Source organism: Fimicolochytrium jonesii (assembly GCF_025526975.1).
Source record: "Fimicolochytrium jonesii strain JEL569 chromosome Unknown EV422scaffold_19, whole genome shotgun sequence".
In the NCBI taxonomy this organism is placed as follows: domain Eukaryota; kingdom Fungi; phylum Chytridiomycota; class Chytridiomycetes; order Spizellomycetales; family Powellomycetaceae; genus Fimicolochytrium; species Fimicolochytrium jonesii.
In genome coordinates this window covers 125,080-146,118 of record NW_026515686.1, presented here as the reverse complement: position 1 = coordinate 146,118, position 21,039 = coordinate 125,080, and the positions used below count along the sequence as shown (strand labels likewise).

The 21,039-nt window shown below is 56.0% G+C and overlaps 7 protein-coding genes across 7 annotated transcripts; 3 read left to right on the top strand and 4 right to left on the bottom strand.

Moving 5' to 3' along the window:
- Positions 1–228: 228 nt before the first annotated feature.
- On the bottom strand, positions 229–1,883 carry EV422DRAFT_569194 (HAUS augmin-like complex subunit 4-domain-containing protein; the record flags this gene model as incomplete). Its single annotated transcript, XM_053072739.1, has 8 exons — positions 229–439; positions 509–577; positions 661–791; positions 868–1,004; positions 1,074–1,176; positions 1,283–1,459; positions 1,605–1,736; positions 1,800–1,883. 8 exons carry the CDS (start codon positions 1,881–1,883, stop codon positions 229–231), a joined length of 1,044 nt encoding a protein of 347 aa, XP_052923848.1.
- A 367-nt stretch (positions 1,884–2,250) lies between these two features.
- On the top strand, positions 2,251–3,503 carry EV422DRAFT_569193 (uncharacterized protein; the record flags this gene model as incomplete). The annotated part of the gene is made up of 2 exons (XM_053072738.1): positions 2,251–2,284; positions 2,353–3,503. 2 exons carry the CDS (start codon positions 2,251–2,253, stop codon positions 3,501–3,503), a joined length of 1,185 nt encoding a protein of 394 aa, XP_052923847.1.
- Positions 3,504–4,629: 1,126 nt separating this feature from the next.
- Positions 4,630–7,608, bottom strand: EV422DRAFT_535905 (uncharacterized protein). The gene is made up of 11 exons (XM_053070792.1): positions 7,222–7,608; positions 7,046–7,123; positions 6,874–6,957; positions 6,711–6,801; positions 6,492–6,646; positions 6,227–6,424; positions 5,897–6,161; positions 5,628–5,834; positions 5,463–5,552; positions 5,071–5,390; positions 4,630–4,992 (listed from the first exon to the last, which is right to left on the bottom strand). Exons 1-11 carry the CDS (start codon positions 7,397–7,399, stop codon positions 4,826–4,828), a joined length of 1,833 nt encoding a protein of 610 aa, XP_052923846.1. The 5' UTR covers positions 7,400–7,608; the 3' UTR covers positions 4,630–4,825.
- A 1,298-nt stretch (positions 7,609–8,906) lies between these two features.
- On the top strand, positions 8,907–12,071 carry EV422DRAFT_125078 (glycogen synthase). Its single transcript, XM_053064705.1, has 8 exons — positions 8,907–8,938; positions 9,037–9,203; positions 9,336–9,712; positions 9,782–10,163; positions 10,247–10,465; positions 10,545–10,731; positions 10,808–11,113; positions 11,204–12,071. Exons 2-8 carry the CDS (start codon positions 9,134–9,136, stop codon positions 11,922–11,924), a joined length of 2,262 nt encoding a protein of 753 aa, XP_052923845.1. The 5' UTR covers positions 8,907–8,938; positions 9,037–9,133; the 3' UTR covers positions 11,925–12,071.
- A 1,209-nt stretch (positions 12,072–13,280) lies between these two features.
- EV422DRAFT_124961 (adaptor-related protein complex 3 delta 1 subunit) lies at positions 13,281–17,266 on the bottom strand. Its single transcript, XM_053064704.1, has 8 exons — positions 16,891–17,266; positions 16,607–16,750; positions 16,356–16,517; positions 16,052–16,289; positions 15,834–15,973; positions 15,370–15,753; positions 13,759–15,288; positions 13,281–13,700 (listed from the first exon to the last, which is right to left on the bottom strand). Exons 1-8 carry the CDS (start codon positions 17,140–17,142, stop codon positions 13,695–13,697), a joined length of 2,856 nt encoding a protein of 951 aa, XP_052923844.1. The 5' UTR covers positions 17,143–17,266; the 3' UTR covers positions 13,281–13,694.
- Positions 17,267–17,277: 11 nt separating this feature from the next.
- On the top strand, positions 17,278–18,422 carry EV422DRAFT_569188 (MED7 protein-domain-containing protein; the record flags this gene model as incomplete). The annotated part of the gene is made up of 5 exons (XM_053072737.1): positions 17,278–17,634; positions 17,699–17,765; positions 17,852–17,940; positions 18,021–18,172; positions 18,245–18,422. 5 exons carry the CDS (start codon positions 17,278–17,280, stop codon positions 18,420–18,422), a joined length of 843 nt encoding a protein of 280 aa, XP_052923843.1.
- A 301-nt stretch (positions 18,423–18,723) lies between these two features.
- EV422DRAFT_498379 (RAI1 like PD-XK nuclease-domain-containing protein) lies at positions 18,724–19,794 on the bottom strand (the record flags this gene model as incomplete). The annotated part of the gene is made up of 3 exons (XM_053068016.1): positions 18,724–19,192; positions 19,265–19,358; positions 19,431–19,794. Coding segments are annotated over 3 exons (927 nt in total), but the record flags the coding sequence as incomplete, so codon positions are not given.
- Positions 19,795–21,039: the final 1,245 nt, after the last annotated feature.

Here is a 21,039-nt window from a genome sequence, read left to right as displayed (position 1 = left end):
GTGGGCCGTTGGGTCGACGGGTCCAATCGGGCTCGTATCGCGCGCTCCCTTCGTGGATGTAGCCGTACACGTAGCGTTGAAGCGTTTCGTGATTGATGGGGATTGAGCGAAGAGGGGGGGGGGGGTTGCATACGCCCGAAATCCTGCCCATCGCGGCACACATACAGTACGCCCCGTCCATCAATGCAACGGTCGCAATTCCGCTTGACGCATCTACCACGCCCCTCCCTACCTCCCCCGACTCCCACCGACACCCCCACCCCCACCCAACCGTCCAATATCCCCCTCAACAGTCCCGATAGCCCTCATCACATCCGCATACGCGCTGACAATGCGACTAAACTCATCCCCGGTTCCGACACCGGCGTAGGTCGCGAGTTGCGCGTCGAGGTGGTGGAGGCGAGTTGTTAGGGTTGTGCGGGTTTGGAGTAGGGTTGCTCTGTGGGTTTGAGAGGGGGGGCGTGGTTAGGGGGAGAGTGGGAGGGCGAAGGGGTTTGGAGGGATATACCTGGTGGCTTTGAGGTCGTCTCCTTGTGGGCCGGTGGAGATCGCGAGTATGATTTCGGCTTTCAGGCATCTGTATACGGGAACCGAGAAGCACCCGTCAGAATAAGGTAAGAGGGAGGTAAAGCTTGGGGGGACAGCATTTTTCGCAATTACCTCATCTTCAACGACGCATTCTTGACAATAGCCGCAAAATACTCCATAAAGGTCGCCTGTTTCTCTGGCTCCACGCGACACTTGTAGTCCGCTACGAGGCGCCACAGTGTGTCGATCGTTTTCGCCCATGTCTACATGGCCGGCGGGGGTATTCACATGATTGAGTAAAGCGCTGCAGAGGAGATGTAAGGGAGATAGCGGACGTACATTTAGATACAGGTCGCATTCCAGCGCAATCCGGACACGAAGGGTCAGCGCCTCTTTCTTTTTCTCAGCGATGCGGCGTTTTTGGGCTATGACGCGTGCGCAGAGTTGGCGGGCTTTTGCGGCGTCTAGTTTCGGGTCTGGCGGGAGTGTCAGACGTGATATATGACATCCGCGGGTACTCGAGTGCTGGGGAAGGTAGGCCTCACCAGCAGACTGCTTCCCGTACAGACTTCTGGATAGTGTTTGACAGGTTGTCGAGAGTCGTTGCTCTACCTTACTCAAAAGCATTTGTCTGAGCTCGTCAGGCACCTAAGCAGGGAGCCAGACCATACCATCTTAGGAGCAATATCGCAAATCAAGTCATTCCGCCCTCCTCACATCCACATCCCCCGACACCATGTGCGACTCAACGAACCTGCTGCACCGCCCGTCTATGCTCCAACGCATCCCACTGCTCCTTATCCATCCCTAGCAGGGTAGGTGCCTCCTCTTTATCTCCATTTTTCGACCGTTCATCGCCTGTATGACCCCCCGGACTGAGCTGATGTCGTGTTTCCGCTGATATCAAGAGCCGACTGAGAGGTTCCCAGAACTGGTTTCGCCGTAAGAAAAGGGATGAAAGGGGGACGGTCAATCATTCGCTATGTGGCTTGGCATGAGATGCAGGAGCCATCGCCCATGCTCGTGGCTCTCCCTTGTCTAATACTCCCCGTTATCTCCCCCCACAGCTTGCTTACCGTAGCCTTATCCCCAGCCCCAAGAGACGCGTCCTCATCGTCGGAATCAGCCTCAAGAAGAATATCTGTAGCTGCGTTGTACAGGATTTGCTGTTCGACGTATCGGCGTTTCGTTTCTGTAAAGTCTTCCGACTACATATTGAGCAAGTTAGCAGTTGGTTCGTTATGTAGAATGCGAATATATGGGGCTCATACCTCGGGAACGGTGGGTAAGTCGTGGGTTATGAGCTCGACAAGGACGTTGGCTGGGTCTGTGGTGGGTGCGGCTGCGGACAGCATCGCTCTGCGGGGGTTCTCTACGGCTTGTCAATGGTGCTCTCAGGTCACGACCATGCTCAGGCGAGAGAACATGTCCGCCAATGGCCGGCCCCTCGCGCGTTCCCCTTCGGACATCTCATCTGGGACATCTTGCCCGTCCACTCCATCGAGCCCTCCAGCGCTCTGCATGCCCTTCATTCCCCTCACACCCCTCCGCATCCTCCCTTCGTCAGCATTCCACTTCCCCTCGTGTCCAGAATGCCTCGTCAAACTGCAAGACGCGCCCCAAAGCGATGACAGCGTCCTTGTCTGTCCGCGCTGTCGGAACAGTTTTCCAAACAGTGCTGGGGATGCGCTGGATGCGGTGCCCCGACGGTATAGGCTGCAGATGCTGGCGGGGTGGGGTGATGTAGTCAAGAAAGGTAAGAGCTATGCTTCACATCGGTCCAAGCAAGATGAAGCTGAGTTTAAAAAAACGGTTCGTCTACAGTAACCATCTTCGGCGACACCCTCGAATCCCTCTTGGGCCTCCCCGCCTCCTCGTTCCACCACCTCCATCCACCCAGCGCACACGCAGCCGTCCACGCCATCCTCTCGCATATCATTCTCGGATCCCGCTTGAGCGTATCCGTCTCGCCCCGGTACATCACAGACCTCGTCTCAAAACCCACATCGAAGGATACCGCCCTGCGCGCCCTGGATGATGCGCGGACGGTTGGGGAGTTGGTTGCGGGGCTTTCGTCGAAGGAGGGGAGAGAGGCAAGGGAAGTTGGGCTGGTGCCGGGGGAGCTGGTGGTGGGGGAGATCGGGAGCGTATTGGGTGTTTGTGGGACGGTTGTCGGGATGTTGGCGGGGGAGGTCAAGTATGAGGAGGTGCAGGAGGGCCTTCTTCACGGCGAACCGAGCAGGGAGGTGAATGAGGGCTTCACTCAAAGCCTCCCTGTTTCGGACATGTACTTTGCGGACGACTTTGATGCCCACCTTGAGGACGTATCAGCGGGATACGTCACGACCATCCCCCCGTTCGAGTTCGAGGACATCACCCTTGAAACGTTATGCGGCTGGGCTCTTCCCTCCAACCCACCACTTACTTTCCCTCCACCCCCCTCTGACCCCGAAACCGACTCCCCACCCCCCCACCACGAAGACCCGGATATCCCATCATCCCAACTCTCCCTCATCGAACCCATGTGCCCCAGTTCCAACATTCCGCCTACACAATCCAATACCCAGCAAACCCTCACAACCCTCCTCGGAGACCTCTCCTTCGACGAGTTCACGGGTACATGGCGGTCTCCATCACAACCGACCACCCATCCCTCCCGCACCACCGTTTCAGATCCGAATGAAGAGGCGGATATAGCTGCGTTATTCGAAGGTCTGACGTTCCAAGACAGTGATTTTGATTTTGATATGGATTTGGATCAGATGGATGAGAACGGGGTCGGGGGTGATGAGGAGGGAGGGGGTTCGCAGGATGAGATGGTTGCGAGTGCGGCGGGTGCGCATGGGCTTCGTAGTCGGCGGGTGGACGAGGCTGAGAGACCCCAGAACCTTGTTGCAACCGACGTGTTGGACGATGACTCGGATGACGAGTTGATTGAGCTGCTGGAGGGACTTTCTGTTTACCAAATGCTGTGAATCTCACGAAAAGACATAGACTGCTCTGAGTCCGTGTAGATGGACGATACCCAAAGGACTGATTGTATATAGTAGACAACACTCGAAATAGAATCCCCCGGCCATAGACTCCACCCGACCACCGTTCCAAACCCACAACACACACTACAAAGCGCCCAACTTCCTCAACTCAGCCTCCATCGCATCACTCTGCGCCTGCGCCTCCGCAACCTCCTTGATATCCCTCCCCTTCCCCGCCTTCTTCCCTTTCTCCTCCTTCGATCTATCCTTCCCGCTATTCGCGCCACCCAACGAAGCCTGCCGCATGATCCCCTTATAAGCCTCCGCGTCCTGCTCCGCCGCGCTCAATCTCTTCGCCTTTTTTGCGTCACCCTTCCGTTCGTCTGGTTTCGCTGTCTTATCCGATGTGGCGGGTTTGGCGATACCGTCGACCTCGGAGACCGCAGCCGGGGTCTTGTTGTTGGTCGCGACGACACCCGCGGCCGCGCCGGCGTCACCACCCGCGGGGACATCGATGAGCGTGTCGGTGGATTGGGAGACCGGCGGGGGGAGTTTGCTGTGGGGGGTGGGTCCTTTTGCTAGTTTTTCGAGCATTTTCTTTGTGGGGGGATGGGTTTGAGCTGCGCTCCGGTGTACAGGACTGGAGAGGGTAGGGAACGAAAACGCCGTCAGCCCTTCCTTCTTCGACCCCCCTCCTGCCAACATCGTAGCCCCAAATTACCTCCGATTTCAAGTATGTTGTGAAGCAGCGAGCGCCTGGTTTGGTTTCCCAGCTCGGTTCGGTAGAGCGTAGATTCGTAGTTCTGCGTACCGCTTCCGAGAAGGAGTGGGGACTTTAGACGCCCCTCGGCACCCGCGTATGGCATCCCGTATGCGGGAAGCCAAGGAGTTTCCATCGTCCATCCATAATAGCGCACTTCTTGGGTGAGGTTAAGGAAGTGTCAGCCCGGGCAAGGTGGGGTGGGATGGGGGACGTTGATCTGTCTTTGAAGTGGGTGGGATAATATCAATTTCGGCTGTCTTTGAATCCTTTGACGGGGTTTTTGACAGGGCCGCGCGGTGTCGAATTTGTTGAACGGGGAGACGCGGATTCGGCAATCGACAAGTCAGCGAAGGGCAGCAAATTCCGTCGGGCAAGTTGCAACCAACATTCCTCTCCTGTGACTCCCCACGAAGCAGCCGTCGCCATCAAATATCAGACGCTCCTCGAGAAACTATGCCATTATACACAAAAAAAAACTACGTCTCAAAATCCCTACCCAGATCCACACGCCGCGCCTACTTCCTAAACCTTATCACTACGCGCACTCCTCCTTCGCTCCTCACTTCTTCCCCCCCTTCTCAAAAACCTCAACAAACCTCGACCGGCCCCCGCTAAACGGGACCCCGTACTCCCGCTCCAAAACCCCGCACACCTCCTTCACTTTGTTCCCCTGCACCATCACTTCGTACGTCGGGTGGGCGTTTGCTTTGCCGGGGAGGGGCGATACTGGAAAAGTCATATAACGCGTTAGTCACATAATCGTAGTGGGAACGAGGGAGGGGGGGGGGGGGGATTGTTACGCACGTGAGGTACTAGAGGCACAAACGCCCCTCAAAACCCCGGCAAACGTTTCCGGGTCGACCCCAAACCGTTCCAAACCCACGACCTTCGTCACCATCTTTCTCCCCTGGCGCTGTTCGGTTGTTATTTGGAGGGGTTTGAGGGGGCCTTTGCGCAGTTCTGTGACGGACCCTTGCGGGGAGGCGGGGAGGTTGAGTTGGTGGAATTGGGGCATTTGGTTTCTTAAGCGGGAGACGATTTCATCGCGGGGGAGGTAGTCGATTGTGGTGTATTCGTGTTTTTGGAGGATTGTGTCGCAAAGGGTTGGGTCGATTTTTACCATTCTATATGTGAGAGAAATTGTCAGTCCGGGCGGCAAAGCTATAGATTGTGAAGGGGTGATAGCCGCAACATACCTTGGATTAACATCATCCACTAAACCCTTAGCCGAAATATACTCCGTCACAGCCGTCCGAATATCCGCTGCCGAGTACACATCATTCTTGCTATACACGTTCCTGGTCAGCACCGTACATTTCCTCGCTATCGAGAAATCCGTCGTCATCCACCCTATCACCTACCTCCCACCCACTTCCTCAAAGAACCTCAGCTCCTTTTGGGAGGGTTTGAAGAACTCTGTTATTGAGATGATTTGATTGATGGATGGTGGGGCGGGGTTTGTTCCGTTGGAAGACCCGGGGGCGGGTCCGGTTCCGGTGGATGTTGTTTGGGAGTCCTTTTTCTTCTCGTCTCGTGCAATTTTACGTGGTGCTTCGAACTCCTTTAACCTACACCACGACAGTCAGTCCCAACGAGCAGATTTTCGACCCAACCCGAAAATGGTACGTACAAAGGATGCACCCCATTAACACCCACAAGCAAGGTCTCTCCGCCCCGTTCCTTCAACTTGATCAACCCCCTTTTCTCCATCGCCTTCAGAAATTTGCCCACTTTCTTATAGCTCGACTGTTTGATGTCCAGGTGCGTGCCGCGTGGGCGGGAGGGCATAATGTGGTTCGCGTACAGGATGCTGGAGGGCATGGGGAGGGTTTTGGAGTCGGTGGGGAGTGTTTTGAGGGCGGTTAGGAGGGCCGTTGAGAGGAGGGTGTCCATCTCTGTGTGTGGGGTGGGGTGAGTTTACAAGAAATGGTTTTGCGTGAGGGTGGTGAGAGCAACTCACCTGCTGGTGTGAGCTGTGGTATCGAGGAGGTGTCGTCTTCATCGGCGGCTTCGGTGTGGTTTGGTTGGGTAGCCTCGTCGTCTGGGACGCTCATGGATAGGCTCCGCACGCTGTCTGTCACAACGTCCACGTTCACTGGTGTGCTCATTCCCGAATGAGGATATGATATCTCGCTCCAACTTCCGCTCGTATCCGCCTCTAAGATTGAATCAAGATCTCAGACCCCCTCCCGAGCCTTCCGAAAGCTGAGACAACGTCCACCCACCATCTACCGGATCTGGCGGGGTCGACTTATCCCCGCTCGCCCATAATGTATCTCCAAAAGTGTGCAAAATATGCACGCCCTTCCCTCGCATGGCATAGTTGCTCTTTTTTATCTCGTCGCTGGATATCGCCATGGTTCCTACGGCCATCGGCATCCTACAGGAGACCACATAAGTCTCAAGCCCAAAGTATTCAAAAGTTCATTTCGATATCCACTCACAGACTCCCTCGGACTGTAATCGAGACGATATCGCCGTATTGCAGATCCCCGAAGCCTTCGGCTGGTATTATCACTCCAGGTAGCATCAGATCTGCGAGTGGTGAATCATCAGCTTCACCATGCGATCAGGGGGCGCGGTTGCGCAGAGCCATCTGAAGCGCACCTGCACCATCAAACAACTTGTGTAGGACCGGGCCGTGGGTCATTATCGATGGTAACATGTTTGGGACCGTCCATAGCGCGTATACTGTGCGCAAGTTGCAATGCGTCACTCATACGCGTCGAAGCTTGGTGGAGCAGATCGCATCGCAGCCAATGCCCGTAAGCCTTCATACCTGTTGGGAAAAGGTTCCCGTCTAAGTCTTTCCATAATATCGGCTGCCCTTTTATCGATATCAGAATTCCCTGTTCTCCTAAAGTACAATTGACGATGGGCAAATGGGCCTCCCTGTGAGTATTCGGGTACCTAAGTAACCCACATCCCCCAGGACTTTCCGCCCATGCTATTCACCTGAATGAGCAGTAAACTTCACAGACGTGACGTCGGCCCCTCCTCCGTCTCCAAACAGCTCTGCGATGCGCTCCTCTGTGGATGCGGGATAAGCAGCCAGTAGTTCTGCGCGCAGTTTCCTCCTATCTGAGGAGCGCAACTGGGACTCTGTCTTTGTTGCGAAAGGTTTCCGGAACATTGTTGAGTGTATGGGTGTCGTTGTCCTGATCTCGACAGGAACTCCAGAGGAAACCTGCAGTTGGCATTGCGTTTGGAGTTCTTTGGCCGTCCGTACATGACCGCTCGGGTCCTAACCCTAACCCCGCCGCCTCACTTCAGTGCAGTTGCTGCAGTACGTAAGCGGGCTCGTTCGTTGCGCGCAGTCGCAAGCCACATCTTACAACAAGCGCGCACCCCTTCCCCATGACATCATTGTCGGCCGCAATGACGCTTCATCCCCCCCCGCAACTTGCACCTTCGATTCCCTTGTTCCCCCCCCCCCCCCCCAACTCACTGCATCCTTATTAACCATGACCCTAATCAAAGTGGGACATATCGGCGACTTCTTTCCTCTATATAAGTGTCTGCGGTGGAGGCGCAACCCTTGCTGGTCCCCCTGACCTTTCCTCCCAGCTGGCACTTTCCCGCCCAACTCATGTCGTCGCCATCTCACCCTGCATCTGCCATGTCTATTTGGGGGTGTTATTTCGGAGGCGCTTCCCATACCGCGATGGAATGGATCGGATTGATGTCGTCAACTACGGGTTGTGAAAGATATAAAATGCCCGAGGGTCCCTGCATCGCTCGGAGGTTTCTTGCAGCACATCTGAGAAGCCCTACATAGATTTTTCCAACCACATCACATCCATTCATCAGCATCTGATTCCAGTATCCCTTCATACGGCCGACTCCATATTTCATCGGTGAGTGCCAATCAGCCGCCCATCGTTCGCGGCGACAGGAAGTGCGATGTCCGCTATGTAGTTGAGACATGGATTTGAGCTTGAGAGAGGGTGCTGGCAAAGTTGGCATCGCACAAAAACGCGTCGACCCACCAAGGAAAGCGGCGTCGCCCGCACATAGCACAAGTTATATGAATCTTGGTGGACGCTGTCTAAAACCGGGGGATTGAGCTGCCCAGATTCCCCACAACATGGATGCGATGGCAATCGATAATTGGCAGGATATGGCTGAGAGCCGAAGGATGGAAAAGTTGAGGGGAAGGAGAGGGAAGGAGATGGAGGAGAACGTTCAACGACGGGCGGAACGGCCATCGATGTGTCACCTCGTTAGATCTGTGAGCGCAGCTTTGCCGGAGGTCTCTCATCAGCAAAGGATGGGAAAAGTTGAAAGTTGTTGGCGTTGATGTTGAAGGAGCATTTGATGATGATGATGATGATGATGATGGGGTTGATTGTCATTGCCACCCGGGGGCCCGTGGGTAATAGTCTTGCGCTGCCCCCTGGCCTGACTGTCGTAATGGCCTCATGGGGCGTTTTCCGCGTAGGACAAGGCCAAACCACCCACCCGCCCGCCCATAACTGACAGTCATACTGTACTTTCCTTTATGATATATAGGGGCAAGCAGAGAAGCAGAAAAAAACAACGAACTCCTTCAGGGACCGTCTGCCTGCCTTCTTCCCCCTGAACAAGAGCAAGCCCTGCTCCGCGCCTTCCTCTTTCTCTTCGACAAACGGTTTCCTGAATCGCCGAGCCCCACTGGAGCCCGACATCTCTGGTAAGATGACCCCATCTTGCACTCCCATCGTCTACGTCATCCTGCCGAGATGGTCCCACGTTCTAACCCTCTTGTTTTGCACCATCTTCTGCTCGTAGTGCTGATCTCCAGCAAAACCACCCCCATTTTCACGATCATCTGATACACATTGCATCCCTATAATCTGAAAGCCCCCCAAAAAAAACAGCTGCCACAATGGCCGACAACAAGCAGGACATCACCAAGCCTCTGCTGTTCGAGATCGCGTGGGAGGTCGCCAACAAAGGTTCGTCTTCGAGTCCTTATGCACACCGGTAGAGAAACACGAGCGAGAGGATAGAATCACCTTATGGCTCACTTGAATACTGGCTCGTTGTTATACTTCATTCTTACCTCCCACCCATTTTTTTGCAAATAGTCGGCGGAATCTACACGGTCATCAAGTCAAAGGCGCCAGTAACATGTAACGAATACGGCGACCGCTACTGTCTCATCGGGCCTTTGTCCTACAAGACCGCCCCGATGGAAGTCGAGGCGGTCGACAAGCCGCAATCCGAGGCCATGAGAGTGACCCTGGAAAACTTGACGGCACGCGGCGTCAAGTTCCTCTACGGCCGCTGGCTGATAGAAGGCGCCCCCTACGTTCTGTTGTTGGATGTCAGCAGCGCGTACCACAGGATGAATGAGTGGAAGAGCGATCTCTGGACCACGGCGGGGATTCCTAGCCCACCGAACGACAGGGAGACGAACGAGGCTATTGTTTTCGGATACCTTGTTGCATGGTTTTTGGGAGAGGTGTGTAAATTGTCGGGCTCTGATCGGTTTGCAGAGTGGTCGCGGATCTAATTCTTCCACGCATTCCAGTTCCAACACCAACAACAACATCATGCCTCTCTGCCCGCGTCCGAGGTCAACGAGAAACGCCCCGCGAACACAAGACCCGCAGTCATCGCCCACTTCCACGAATGGTTGGCGGGCGTCGCCCTCGTTTTGTTGCGAAAACGGAATATGAACATCGCCACCATCTTTACCACCCACGCTACCCTGCTGGGACGATACCTTTGCGCTGGTGATGTTGATTTCTACAACAACCTGAAGTTCTTTGACTGCGACGCTGAGGCTGGCAGAAGAGGAATCTACCACCGTTACTGCATTGAGCGAGCTGCGGCGCATTGCGCGGACGTCTTTACGACAGTGAGTCACATCACTGCTTATGAGGCTGAATGGCTGCTGAAGCGAAAGCCAGGTTCGTTATCCCGAGACGCAATTCTGTCTACCTTCGTTCTCCATGCATGTCTCGGAGCACCTACTCATATCCATCGTTCACAGACGGCGTCACTCCCAACGGTTTGAACGTGGTCAAGTTCAGTGCCCTCCATGAGTTCCAGAACTTGCACGCCAAGGCCAAGGAAAAGATTCACGAGTTCACCCGCGGTCACTTCTACGGCTATAACGACTTTGATCTGGACAACACGTTGTACTTTTTCACCGCCGGCCGTTATGAGTTCCGCAACAAGGGAGTGGATATGTTTATTGAATCTATGGCTCGTATGTTTCTTGATGATATTGCAATTGATGGATTGGGGGGAACGGCCGGCCTAACATTTCTCCTTTTGTCTTCTTGAAGGCTTGAACGCACAACTCAAGCACATCAACTCGCCCATCACGGTCGTAGCCTTTATCATTATGCCTGCGAGCACACACAGCTTCACTGTGGATGCATTGAAGGGACAGGCTGTGATGAAGCAGTTGAAGGATTCCGTGACTGAGATCCAGAACTCGATTGGACAGCGCATCTTTGAGAATGCTGCAAGGTGCGTGATTGTACTGCGGGCGCCCGTTGATGCGGATGAGTGACCAACCTAACTTATGTCTTTTCTCAACCAACAGAGGAAAGATTCCGGACTCCTCCCTCCTAGTCACCGACCAAGACTTTGTCCTCCTCAAGAGGCGCATCTTTGCCCTCAAGCGCGACACTTTACCCCCCATCGTGACGCACAACATGGCGGACGACGCGACCGACCCAATCTTGCACCAGATGCGTCAGGTCAAGCTGTTCAATGCGCCGGAGGACAGGGTTAAGATGATCTTCCACCCCGAATTCTTGAGCTCCAACAACCCGCTTTTGGGGATGGATTATGAGGAGTTTGTTAGAGGGTGCCATTTGGGAGTTTTCCCTAGTTACTACGAGCCATGGTATGTGTCGCGAATCGGGTTGATACATGTTTCTTGAATTCAATCCACGTGTCGAAACACGACTGACGCATTTTTTTTCCGCACCATTAGGGGATACACTCCTGCCGAGTGCACGGTCATGGGCGTACCCTCCATCACGACCAACCTCTCCGGCTTCGGCTGCTTCATGGACGAGATGATCTCGCACCCGCCAGACTACGGCATCTATATCGTGGACCGTCGCCTGAAATCCATCGAAGAGTCCTGCCAACAGCTCGCAGACTGCATGATGGAGTTCTGTCAAAAGTCCCGCCGCCAACGCATCAACCAACGCAACCGCACCGAACGCCTGTCGGACCTCCTCGACTGGAAACGCATGGGCCTCGAGTACGTCAAGGCGCGCTGGGTCGCCGTCCGCCGTAAATGGCCCGACGCCGTCGCCGCCTACGAGAACTCGCACCACACGGAATCCGACCAGGATGAGTACGGGCACGGGAACCGGACCGGCGAGTTGCAGTACGGGTACGAGAGCGACGCGAACCCCTCGGGTCTCCAACGCGACGATTTGACCAATCTGAAGTACCACCAAAAAGTGCCCCGCCCCGCCTCGGCCCCCGGCAGCCCACGCATTCGTGAACACTTCCATGACGAGGACGACGGCACCGCGGGCCTGTTTGAGGGAACCGATGGCGAGCGGCTGGATGCCGCCGGGCTTATCGAGGGGTTGAAGGCGTTGGGAGTGCGTGGGACCTCGGCGAGCTACATTCCCCCGGAGGGCGATCGGGTCTCGTCCAACGAGGCATTGAACGCTAATGACCATGGACGGAAGTAGTTGAACATTCTCCCCGGTCCTGCTTGCGTTGGTCTCCCCCCGCCTGGTAGCTAGCTAGCTACATTGCTTATTGTTGTCTCGACCCACCTACTTTTGTTGCCGATTTTCCCCCCCTTCTGCACCGCTGATTCGCATTCCCCCGGTTATCGTTTGAAACGCTTTCGGGATGAGGGGAGAGGGGGCGCATTCCTTTCTGTGTGTGTGTGTCTGATTCCCGTTGGTTGCCCCGTGATTGCTTCTTTGCTTTCGAATAAGACTCTCTTTTTTCTTTCCCTTTTTCAATTGGCTGCTGCTTTACTGGGTCTGGTATTTTGGCGTCTGATGAGTGCGGTGTTGAACTGGATATGGGCTACGACTGTACATCAGCTTGTTTCTGCTCCAAATCCGTTTCCATATCCTCCCAAAAAGAACAAACTCCAAGAAGACTGAAAAAAGAAACAGAGAGAGCCGGATTGCAACAATAGAACAGTGGACCATCAAGGCCCGGCCGGCATCAGTACTATTCCAAATCCTCCACCTTACATCTGTGGTATGTACAGTACATCATCCTGACCATTTCGGGCACAGAGATCTCGAACCCTCGCAGCAGCCGCTACATCCCGCCCACCGCCGCACACCACTCCCCAATCTCCGCCACAACGCCCTCCACCATCTCGAGCCCCTCCCGTCCCCGTCCCACAACCGCCTTCAGCTCCGCCCGCACAATCCACATCCCCCGCTGGCCTCGCGTGACCCGGATCAGCGCCGCGCACCACGGCCGCGTGGGCTCGGTTTCGCTATCCCCCTGAACCGTCCGACGGCCCGCATCCACCCACCCCCAGAATGTCGCCGCGCCGTCCACACCCTCAACGACCCCCATCCGGACGCGTCTCCCCACCCGCGCCAGAATCTCATCGGCGCCCCAGCCTGGTCTCAGCTTCGCGATATGGAATTGGGTCGTTGAGGTGTGGACCTGCGCTTGTTGGAGGGATGCGTTGGCGAGGATGGTTGCGAATTCCTCGGGAGAGGGTGGGGTGATCACCGAGGAGGCGGGCAGGAAGTTGGTGGTGGAGGGTAGGACCAGAGTCGCAGCCCACCCCGCCCTCGCCAGCCCACAGGTGAGATGTAGCGTTTGGGGTGTAGCCAGGTACGGTGGGTCGTGGGCACGGGGGAGGTGGATTGTTAGGGTTGTCGTGTGTGCCTGAGTAGGGGTGCGGGGGAGGTGTATATCGCCCAATGGTGCTGTCACGGCGCCCGAGTCTGATGAGAGTGTGAGGTTGGGTAAGGTGATGGGGTGGGGGGATGTGTTGGTGAAGCGGAGGTGGACGTGGATGGGAAGTGGGGCGGTGGTGGATTCCGTGTCAGCACGTTCCCAGTCGTAGCTGACGGCGATGGTGTCGTCGCCGCCTATGTCTATCCAGTCCCTGGGTTCTTCGGGTTCGGGTTGTGTTGGGGTGGGAAGGTGGTCGGCACCCGTGGCCGTGTCGCCGACGGATAAGGCGGGGGATGCGACACGCTCGTAGGGTGCGTCAATGTCGATGCCCCTGCCTGCGTACAGCTGGGATTTGTTGATGTGGGCTGGGGACGACGGTCCCGACGCCGCGGTGGGGGTGGCGGGGGTTGATGTCGACGTAGGCGCGGGGTCAGCGATCGTTACAGGTGCCTTCTTCTTCTTGATTTTCTTAACCGGTTCCACCCCTACGTCCTCCTCATTCACAGTCTTCTTTTTCTTCTTCTTTACCAACCCCGAATCAGCATCCCCTCCCTTCTCCTTCTTCTTCTTCTTCATCTTCACACCTCCACCACCTTCCTCTCCCACACCCTTCTTAACCCCCCCAACCTTCTTCCTCACAACCAGCAACTCCCCCGTCGTATTCTTATCAGGAGCGGGCGGCGGGGGCGGGAAATCCCTCGGCTCCATAACATCAAACTCCCCATCAGCGCCAGCCGTCAAATCCACGCTCATCACCGCTTTCGTAATCTCATCCACATCCGCGTTCAGTGGGCTCTCGCGGTCATCGTCTCCCGCCGCTGGACCGTCGGGCATCTCCCCGCCGCGGTTGATGTTGTATGATTTCTGTGGTTGTCTTGATGATGATGAGGAGGGGGGACCAAGGAGGTCGTCAGCGCGGGTGGATTTGCCTTTTTTGCTTTTCTTGGAACGGCCCGTTTCGATTTCGCCAAAGGAGAGGGGCGGGAGATCTAGCCGGACGATGGGGATCTCGTTCACATCGATATCATCGTACAGCGGTTGTTGTTGTTGTTGTTGTTGCCCGCCGCTGGGGATATAGTACGGATCAAATTTCTGGCGTTCACGACGTTCGGCGCGTTTGCGGTCCGCGTCGGCTGGTGAGTCGGTGTTACTGTCAAATGTTCCCCCACCGCCGCCGCCGCTGGGTTTCTCGCCCCAGAAATCTGTATCGTCTACATCTTCGACATTGCTGCTTTCTTCGACCGGTTCGGGCTCCGGCTCGAAGATCCACGCGTCCAAATCTAACCCTTCGGGTACCGGTACGCGTTTCTGGGCTTTGGAGGCGACAGGGTTGAGTTCACCCTTGAAGAGGGTGTGTAACTCGGTGAGCACCAAGCCGCGTTGCTGCTGTGTCGAATCTCCAGGGGTGTGTGTGCAGTGGCGGTGGACCAACTGGATGATTTCAAAGACCTCGCAAGCCCGTTCTTGCACTTCGAGGTCAGCGGCCGTGCGGAAGGGTGCGAGGGCGGTGAGCAGTTCCGAGGTTGTCTGGCCAAAGGTTTCGGCGTTCAGTGGCGTTGTTGCGGGTGAATCCTCAGGCGTTTTCTGCAGATCAACCGCCCAATGGGCGTACAGCTTCAGCGCATTCTGCAAAAACACAGCCTGCACCACCGGGGGCAACGCCACAACACCGCGCGCCAGTAACCGCGTAATCAACCCCGACGGATCATCGACATGGCCCCTAAACTCGCCACAGATCCACGCAGCAGCCCACAGCACCGCGGCGTTGTTCTTCTCCAGCTGCGTCGCGGAGAGGAGCAGGGTATCGTCCATCAACAAGTCCCGCATGGCCGCCACCGCAAACTCTCGAACTTCCGGTACACGCACAGTGACGTTCACCAATTGCTGCGCGACGGCGTTGCCCACGTCCACGCCGCGGGTGAGCCGAACCATGTCGACGAGGGTGGTGAGGTACCACTCGAAATCGGTGATGTTGGCGTAGGTGTCCTTTGAGCAGATGTCGATGATGCGGGTGAGGACGCGGGTGCGGTCGGATGCGTCGAGGATGGAGGGGGCGAGCGAGGGGGGTGGGAAGGAGGCGGCGGGTGGGCTGCGTTGTTGTTGGTGTTTGGGGACTGTCAGGACTTGGCCCATCAATTTGCGCACTATTTGCATCAGATTGCTTTGGGTTACCTGTGAAGGATAAGTATGAGTCGGATCGGACCACAAGCGACGGATTACGGCATTTTTCAGGATGTGTCATGTGTCACTCACCATCCCAGTAACAATATCAAGCGCCCTCATCCTAATGCTAACATCCGCATCATCCAAACACGCCAAAATCGTGTCCCGATGCTCAATCACCGCTTTCGGGCGCACAGCAAGCAGCTTCCAAAGCGCATACAGTCCCAAATACTTCAAATTCTGATCCGGCTCCTCAATAAACAGCTTCAACTTGCTCGTCAAAAGCCGCGCAAGCGCCTGATCCTGCGCCTCCTCCTCCCCGCCTTCAGTCTCGGGTCCTATCATCCCGCCGACGATCACGGTGTGGATGCATTCGTAGAGCAGAGACATGGCGGAGGTGGATTGGATCAGGTTGGTGATTTGCGGACGCAGCTTTTTGACGAGGCGCGGTTCTAAGGGGGTTAGGGCTGCGAACTGGGTGGAAGAAAGGGGTTTTCAGTATCGCCCGACCAACGAGGTGAGAGAACGCGTTTGTGAAGAGTGGGCAAACGAACCAGTTTGATGATCTTGATCAGCATCCAGTTGTTGGTGGAGTTTGTCAGGAGACCGTACAGGCTTGGCGCGAGGTTGAGATAGCTCTTCGGGTTCCGTCTTGCGAGCTCGCATATCACGTTCACAGCCGCCGACACCACCGCTGTAGAGATGTCCAAAATGTCAGATCTCCTCCCTCCCTAAACGAGCATTTTCGATCTGTTTGCAAACGCGGCCGCACCTGGATCAGGATCATCCAATTTCTCCTTAAGCCTCGGAAACGCCAGCCGCAGCGCTTCGGGGTACTTCAAAAACACGCGATAGAGTACCAGAATCACTCGTTTGCGGATATAAGGTCGCGAGTGGTTCATCATGGCGATCAAGTCGGGGGCCAGGTCACGGCCGAGGTCGGGGGTTACGATCGAGGCGAGGCCGTGCAGGGCGAGAGCGGATTCGTGGTAGCTGTTGGAGGACAGGTCCTGCAACATGTATCCACCGTGAGCATGTACGTTCAAGCGATCAGTTTGGCTCTCTTTCGCAAATACCTTCTTGATGAGATTAGTACAAAGCATCAACACATCCGTATCCTGCTTGAACGATACAGAGGCAGCTTGGTACCCGAGCCGCTTGTACTGGATCTTTGGCGAGGACATGACCTCGATGACGTGAAAGGAGGCCCATGCCATGTCGTAGCCGTGCATATGCAGCTGCAAAAAAGTGTGGCCGCCGTCAGTTTCCACCACTCGACTTCGCATCCCCAATCTCCAGTCCATCCTCCAAACTCCAAAGCACATACATAAACAAGCTTCCGAATAGCTCCAGCCTTGATCTCCGGGTCATTTTTCCTGACTTCGTTCCTGATCTCGTCCAGGCATGTTGCAATGTATTTTTCCTCGTTTTTCTTGTTGGCGCGGATGCCGCGGATGAGGTCTGTTAGGGACTGGGGAGAGCAAAGGATGAGACTTGAGGAAAAGTTGTGGAAGTCATTTATTGGAGGGGTGGGCAGGTCGCTTTGGAGAGCGGACGAGAGGCCTCTCATGCCACTTCCATGCACTGCCAGCTTGACTTGTTTCTACATACCTTTTCGAACATGGCGAACAGCGCACTGGGTGCCAATGCAGTATGCGAGTATGTTCGACTCAGGCGTCCAACTGTCTGTCTTTCACGAGGAGGGGCTGAGGAGGGGTGTGATAGGGGATGCAGGAGGAGAGGTTGAGCCAAGATGAGTCGCTTGCCGGTTGGAGATGGCGCCTGCCGGAGGGAGGGAGGGGACAACCGACGCTTTCCGTGAGACTCCGTGAGAGCCAGCTTCAAGCGTCCCGTCGCTGCCATCCAGCTTCAATCAGCAGGCCAGCAACCCTCAGCAACCAGGCACCAACGCACACCCTCCGCCCTCTTTCGTCTCTCCGCCCGCCACTTGTTGTCGGTCTGGAACGGCCGTCGCTCGCTCCCAAACCCCCCCTGGCAATGGAAGGTGCACAACCACCACCACCGGACACCACTCAGTTCACAACAGCCTACCCTCTCCCTCCCGCCTACTTCAACAACTACACCGACCCTGCAGTCGCACCCTTCCCCCGCTACCAGCGCACGCAGACCGACTCCACCACCACCACCACCACCAAGAAGAATGACACGGTGACCACGCCCAAAGATCCCGTGGGATCTCCCATATACTCCTTCGACGTTGGTATACACGCAGAAGCGACCGAGGCAAACGAGAGAGCGGCAAAGGAGGAGGAGGAAGGGAAGACAACACGCTTGTTCCTGCACCCGCCAAAACCGATAGTCGGGCCGTACTCGGTTTTCGGAGCAACCCATGATGTTCGTGTCCCTGTTCCCTTTCCTGTATCTGGGGACGTGCGGGCTGACTTCTTCTTTTGCTCAGATAGATGTGAAGCGGAAGTCTCTGAAAGAGCTGGGAATTGAGCAACTGTATCCCGACGGGCCGATCGGTGGGTTTGACTGGAGGGCTGAACGGCGGAACGGCGACTTTTTCGGGGACGTCGACTGAACTGACTCTCTTTCTGGACTTGGCTAGACTTCAAGGCGGTGCTCAAGCACCTCATCCGCGCACTCCAGCTGAATCTGTTGGAATATCTTGACGTTGTGACTGAACGGACGGAGCAGGTACGCTCATTGACCCCATGTGCTTTCACAAGACAAGCTGTAACTAAGTGTCCTTTACTTCGAATGTGGCGTGCGCACAGTTCGAATACAAAAAAGAACAGATCTGGCTCATCCTGCAGAACATCCACCACGTCATCAACGAGTACCGCCCGCACCAAGCCCGCGACATCCTCCGCCTGATGCTGGAAAGGCAGATCGCCAAGAAACAGGCCACTGCAGAGAAATTGCGGGGGTAACTATTTCATATTTCATTCTTGTGTTTGCTCATGCACTGCAGGAGGTGTACTGAATCGGACACACACAGGTTCTGCAAAGCAGCGAGGGAAGAGTTTGAATCGGAGCGACGGGCGCTCTTGGACGCGCAACCTCCACATGAGGAGGATGGGATGAGAAAAGCGGCGGTATCGGACCCGAAAGTGCTACGGGCGTTGCAGAAGTATAGGGTGGCACAGCAGAGGCTTTTGGGGATGGTCGATGTATGACTTGGGGCATCTGCACATATCTTTTTTTTGGGCTTCAATCAATAACTCGCAATCATTTGCGAGACGGAGGGGATGACTGTCTCGTGGCATCATTGCTCTTTTCAATCACGTCGCAATGTACAGTCAATGTACAGTATCTATCCGGCGCTCAAACCTGGATTGGAAGATGAAGGGTCGGGGGTCAGAGATGAAATGACCCCATTGGAAAATAGGTGATGCGAAAAAATCTGAATATGCAGGGATGTTCATCTGTACGCCGAACGGGATCTATCATTTCGAAGTTGGGACACAACACCGAGTTTTACGCATCGGACCCAGGCCGCCTCCCTTCCCGATACCATTGCGGGATAAACACGCCCGTCGGGCCCTGCACGCCGCGTTCGATTTTCACGAGCTTCACGACCCGCCGTCGTCCTCCGCCTCTCCCATACCCACCCCCCCGCCTCGCGCCATCGTCCCCGTCGTCATAATCACACCGCACGGTATACACCACGTCCGCATCCCCGAACCCGACGCCGACAACGCCCCTAACCCAGTCCAAAAACGCGTTCCCGAAATTCAAACAGATCGTCGGATCCCACGGCGGCTCCCCATGTCCCCCTCCCCCACCTCGCCCACTCTGACTTGCCGATTCACGGACCATCCGCGGTATGCTCATTGTTTTGAGGGACTGGATGTGGGAAAGCCGCCCGTCGTCGTGGCGGTACCCGACGATGACGGTGGGGATGCCGGGGAGGAAGGATTGGGCCCAGACTTTGAGGAGTTTGTGGCTGGTGGGGGGAGACAGGTGTTTTAGTGGGTGGGTGGGGGGCGAGGGGGGAGGGGGAAGGGGGACCAATTACCGTTCGAAGGACCGGCGTTGGTTGGGGTTGGTGATGACGCGGTTGGTTTTGAGTTCTGCGTAGGCTGTTTGGGGGTTTGTTTTTGGTTTGACGTCTGCACACATGGGGGGCATTCGATCAGCATATCGAAATGGCAATAAACACCCCTCTCTTGACTCTGACGTACCATCAACCAAACAATCCACCTCAGCGCCCATTACCACCCCATGCCTCCCCACCCTCGTCTTCACCACACAACAATACTGCCGATTCGTATTCACAACCCCCCCATCCCTCCGCGCCAACACACCCTCCCTCTCCCCCTCCCCCATCCCCTGCAACACCCCGGGGGGCGTATCAACCGTCGCGAGAGACTCGAACTTGTAGCCCATGTAGGTCATCAGTTTATCACGCTCGGAGGACCCGTAGGCGGCGGTGGGGGGGCGCAGGTCATGCTCTTCGATGAAGATGGTGTGGTTGTAGAGTGTGATCCCGAGTTCGTAGGCATCGGTCGAGTAAGGTGTGGTGAGGATCTTGGTGAGGATGCCGCGCCAGGTTAGGAAGTCGGGTACGATGGGTGGTTTTTGGTGAAGGCTGTCAGCGGAATCGGCAGGCGTGTTGAGATGGAGGAGGACTTCGAGAAGAGCGTCGATGCGTTCGAGGACGGTGGGGTTGCGCGTGATGTACCGGGAGGGGAAGCCCGAGGAGAGGTCCGCGGTTGTGAGGTCAGGGGGGTAGTACCAGTTCTATTGGGCGGAGGGGAAGGACTGTGCGTGTTAGTCAGCTAAACCTAGCCATTGGGCATCGAAATGTCAACCACTAGCCATCAGCCATCGAACGCCAACCATCAACCACCCATCAAGAAACAATACCCTGCTCGCTCCGCTCGCGCTCAGGATGTTGGGTTGTCGATGTTGCGTTGATGATATTGGGTTGCGATGGGGAGGAGCGTAGCTCGCTTCGCTCACTAAGAACCGGTTGGGGGAAGCATTGCGCCAAAGGCGAAAAGGGGCTCGCTCCGCTCGCGCTCCCGAAGGCGTTCGGGCTAGTCGACCTCGCCTGCCTCGAGCATTCTCCCCGCTTCGCTCGGACTACGGCGCAATCCATCGCGCTCCGCCAGCAACCGCTCGCCATCGCTCCCGCACCCCCCATCCACATCCTCCCCCATCCCCCGCCTTCAAATCCCCGCAATCCCACCCCCAAAACCTACCAACTCGCTTTCACTCCCCATCAACAACCTCCTCCCCTCATCATACGAAAAGCACGCAATCTCCTTCGGCTGCTGGTACGCGACACACGTCGTTCTGAACCTTTCCAGTGGTTCTATTTGTAGTGGACTGTGCTGTGGTGGGGTACTATCGTTGTTGTTGTTATTGTTGGTGTGATTGGGATTGGGATTTGGGTGATGAGATGGTCCGCGGTCGCGATCGTAGGGGTGATGTCGCGGACTTGGGCGGTTTTGTGGTCGATGACTACTGCTGCTGGAGGTGTGGGGCCTGTACTCGTCCCTTTGCTGGTGGTTGCTGTTGCGGAGGTCTCTGTCGTTTGTGGGCCGTGGGTGTTCGTTGTCGTTGGGCGGTGGGGCGTCCTCCTCATCTTGTACGGGACGGCTCATCTTTTGCGTGGTGGACAGGCTGGGTAAGAGGCAGGTAGCGATGCGATAGTGAGAGTGGTGGGCTGATAGGGTGGGATAGGAGACAAGATAGACCGGGAGTAGGGGGTGGTGCTAGCTGCCGCCCGCCCAGAAAGCGCAGAAAGGGGTGACGTTTCTCCAAGCGACGCCAAGGCCCTCCCGT

Bases quoted from the DNA above. Each gene is read 5' to 3' on its own strand.
- EV422DRAFT_535905 (XM_053070792.1), bottom strand. From the start codon at position 7,399: ATGTTCCGGAAACCTTTCGCAACAAAGACAGAGTCCCAGTTGCGCTCC. The intron at 7,124-7,221 runs GTGAATAGCATG...ATTGTACTTTAG, and splicing joins GAAGTTTACTGCTCATTCAG to GAGAACAGGGAATTCTGATA. The intron at 6,958-7,045 runs GTATGAAGGCTT...ACTTGCGCACAG, and splicing joins CGGGAACCTTTTCCCAACAG to TATACGCGCTATGGACGGTC.
- EV422DRAFT_125078 (XM_053064705.1), top strand. From the start codon at position 9,134: ATGGCCGACAACAAGCAGGACATCACCAAGCCTCTGCTGTTCGAGATC. The intron at 9,713-9,781 runs GTGTGTAAATTG...CACGCATTCCAG, and splicing joins TTGCATGGTTTTTGGGAGAG to TTCCAACACCAACAACAACA. The intron at 10,732-10,807 runs GTGCGTGATTGT...CTCAACCAACAG, and splicing joins ATCTTTGAGAATGCTGCAAG to AGGAAAGATTCCGGACTCCT.
- EV422DRAFT_124961 (XM_053064704.1), bottom strand. From the start codon at position 17,142: ATGGCAGCGACGGGACGCTTGAAGCTGGCTCTCACGGAGTCTCACGGA. The intron at 16,518-16,606 runs GTATGTGCTTTG...ACTTTTTTGCAG, and splicing joins CTATTCGGAAGCTTGTTTAT to CTGCATATGCACGGCTACGA. The intron at 15,754-15,833 runs GTTCGTTTGCCC...TCTTCCACCCAG, and splicing joins TGATCAAGATCATCAAACTG to TTCGCAGCCCTAACCCCCTT.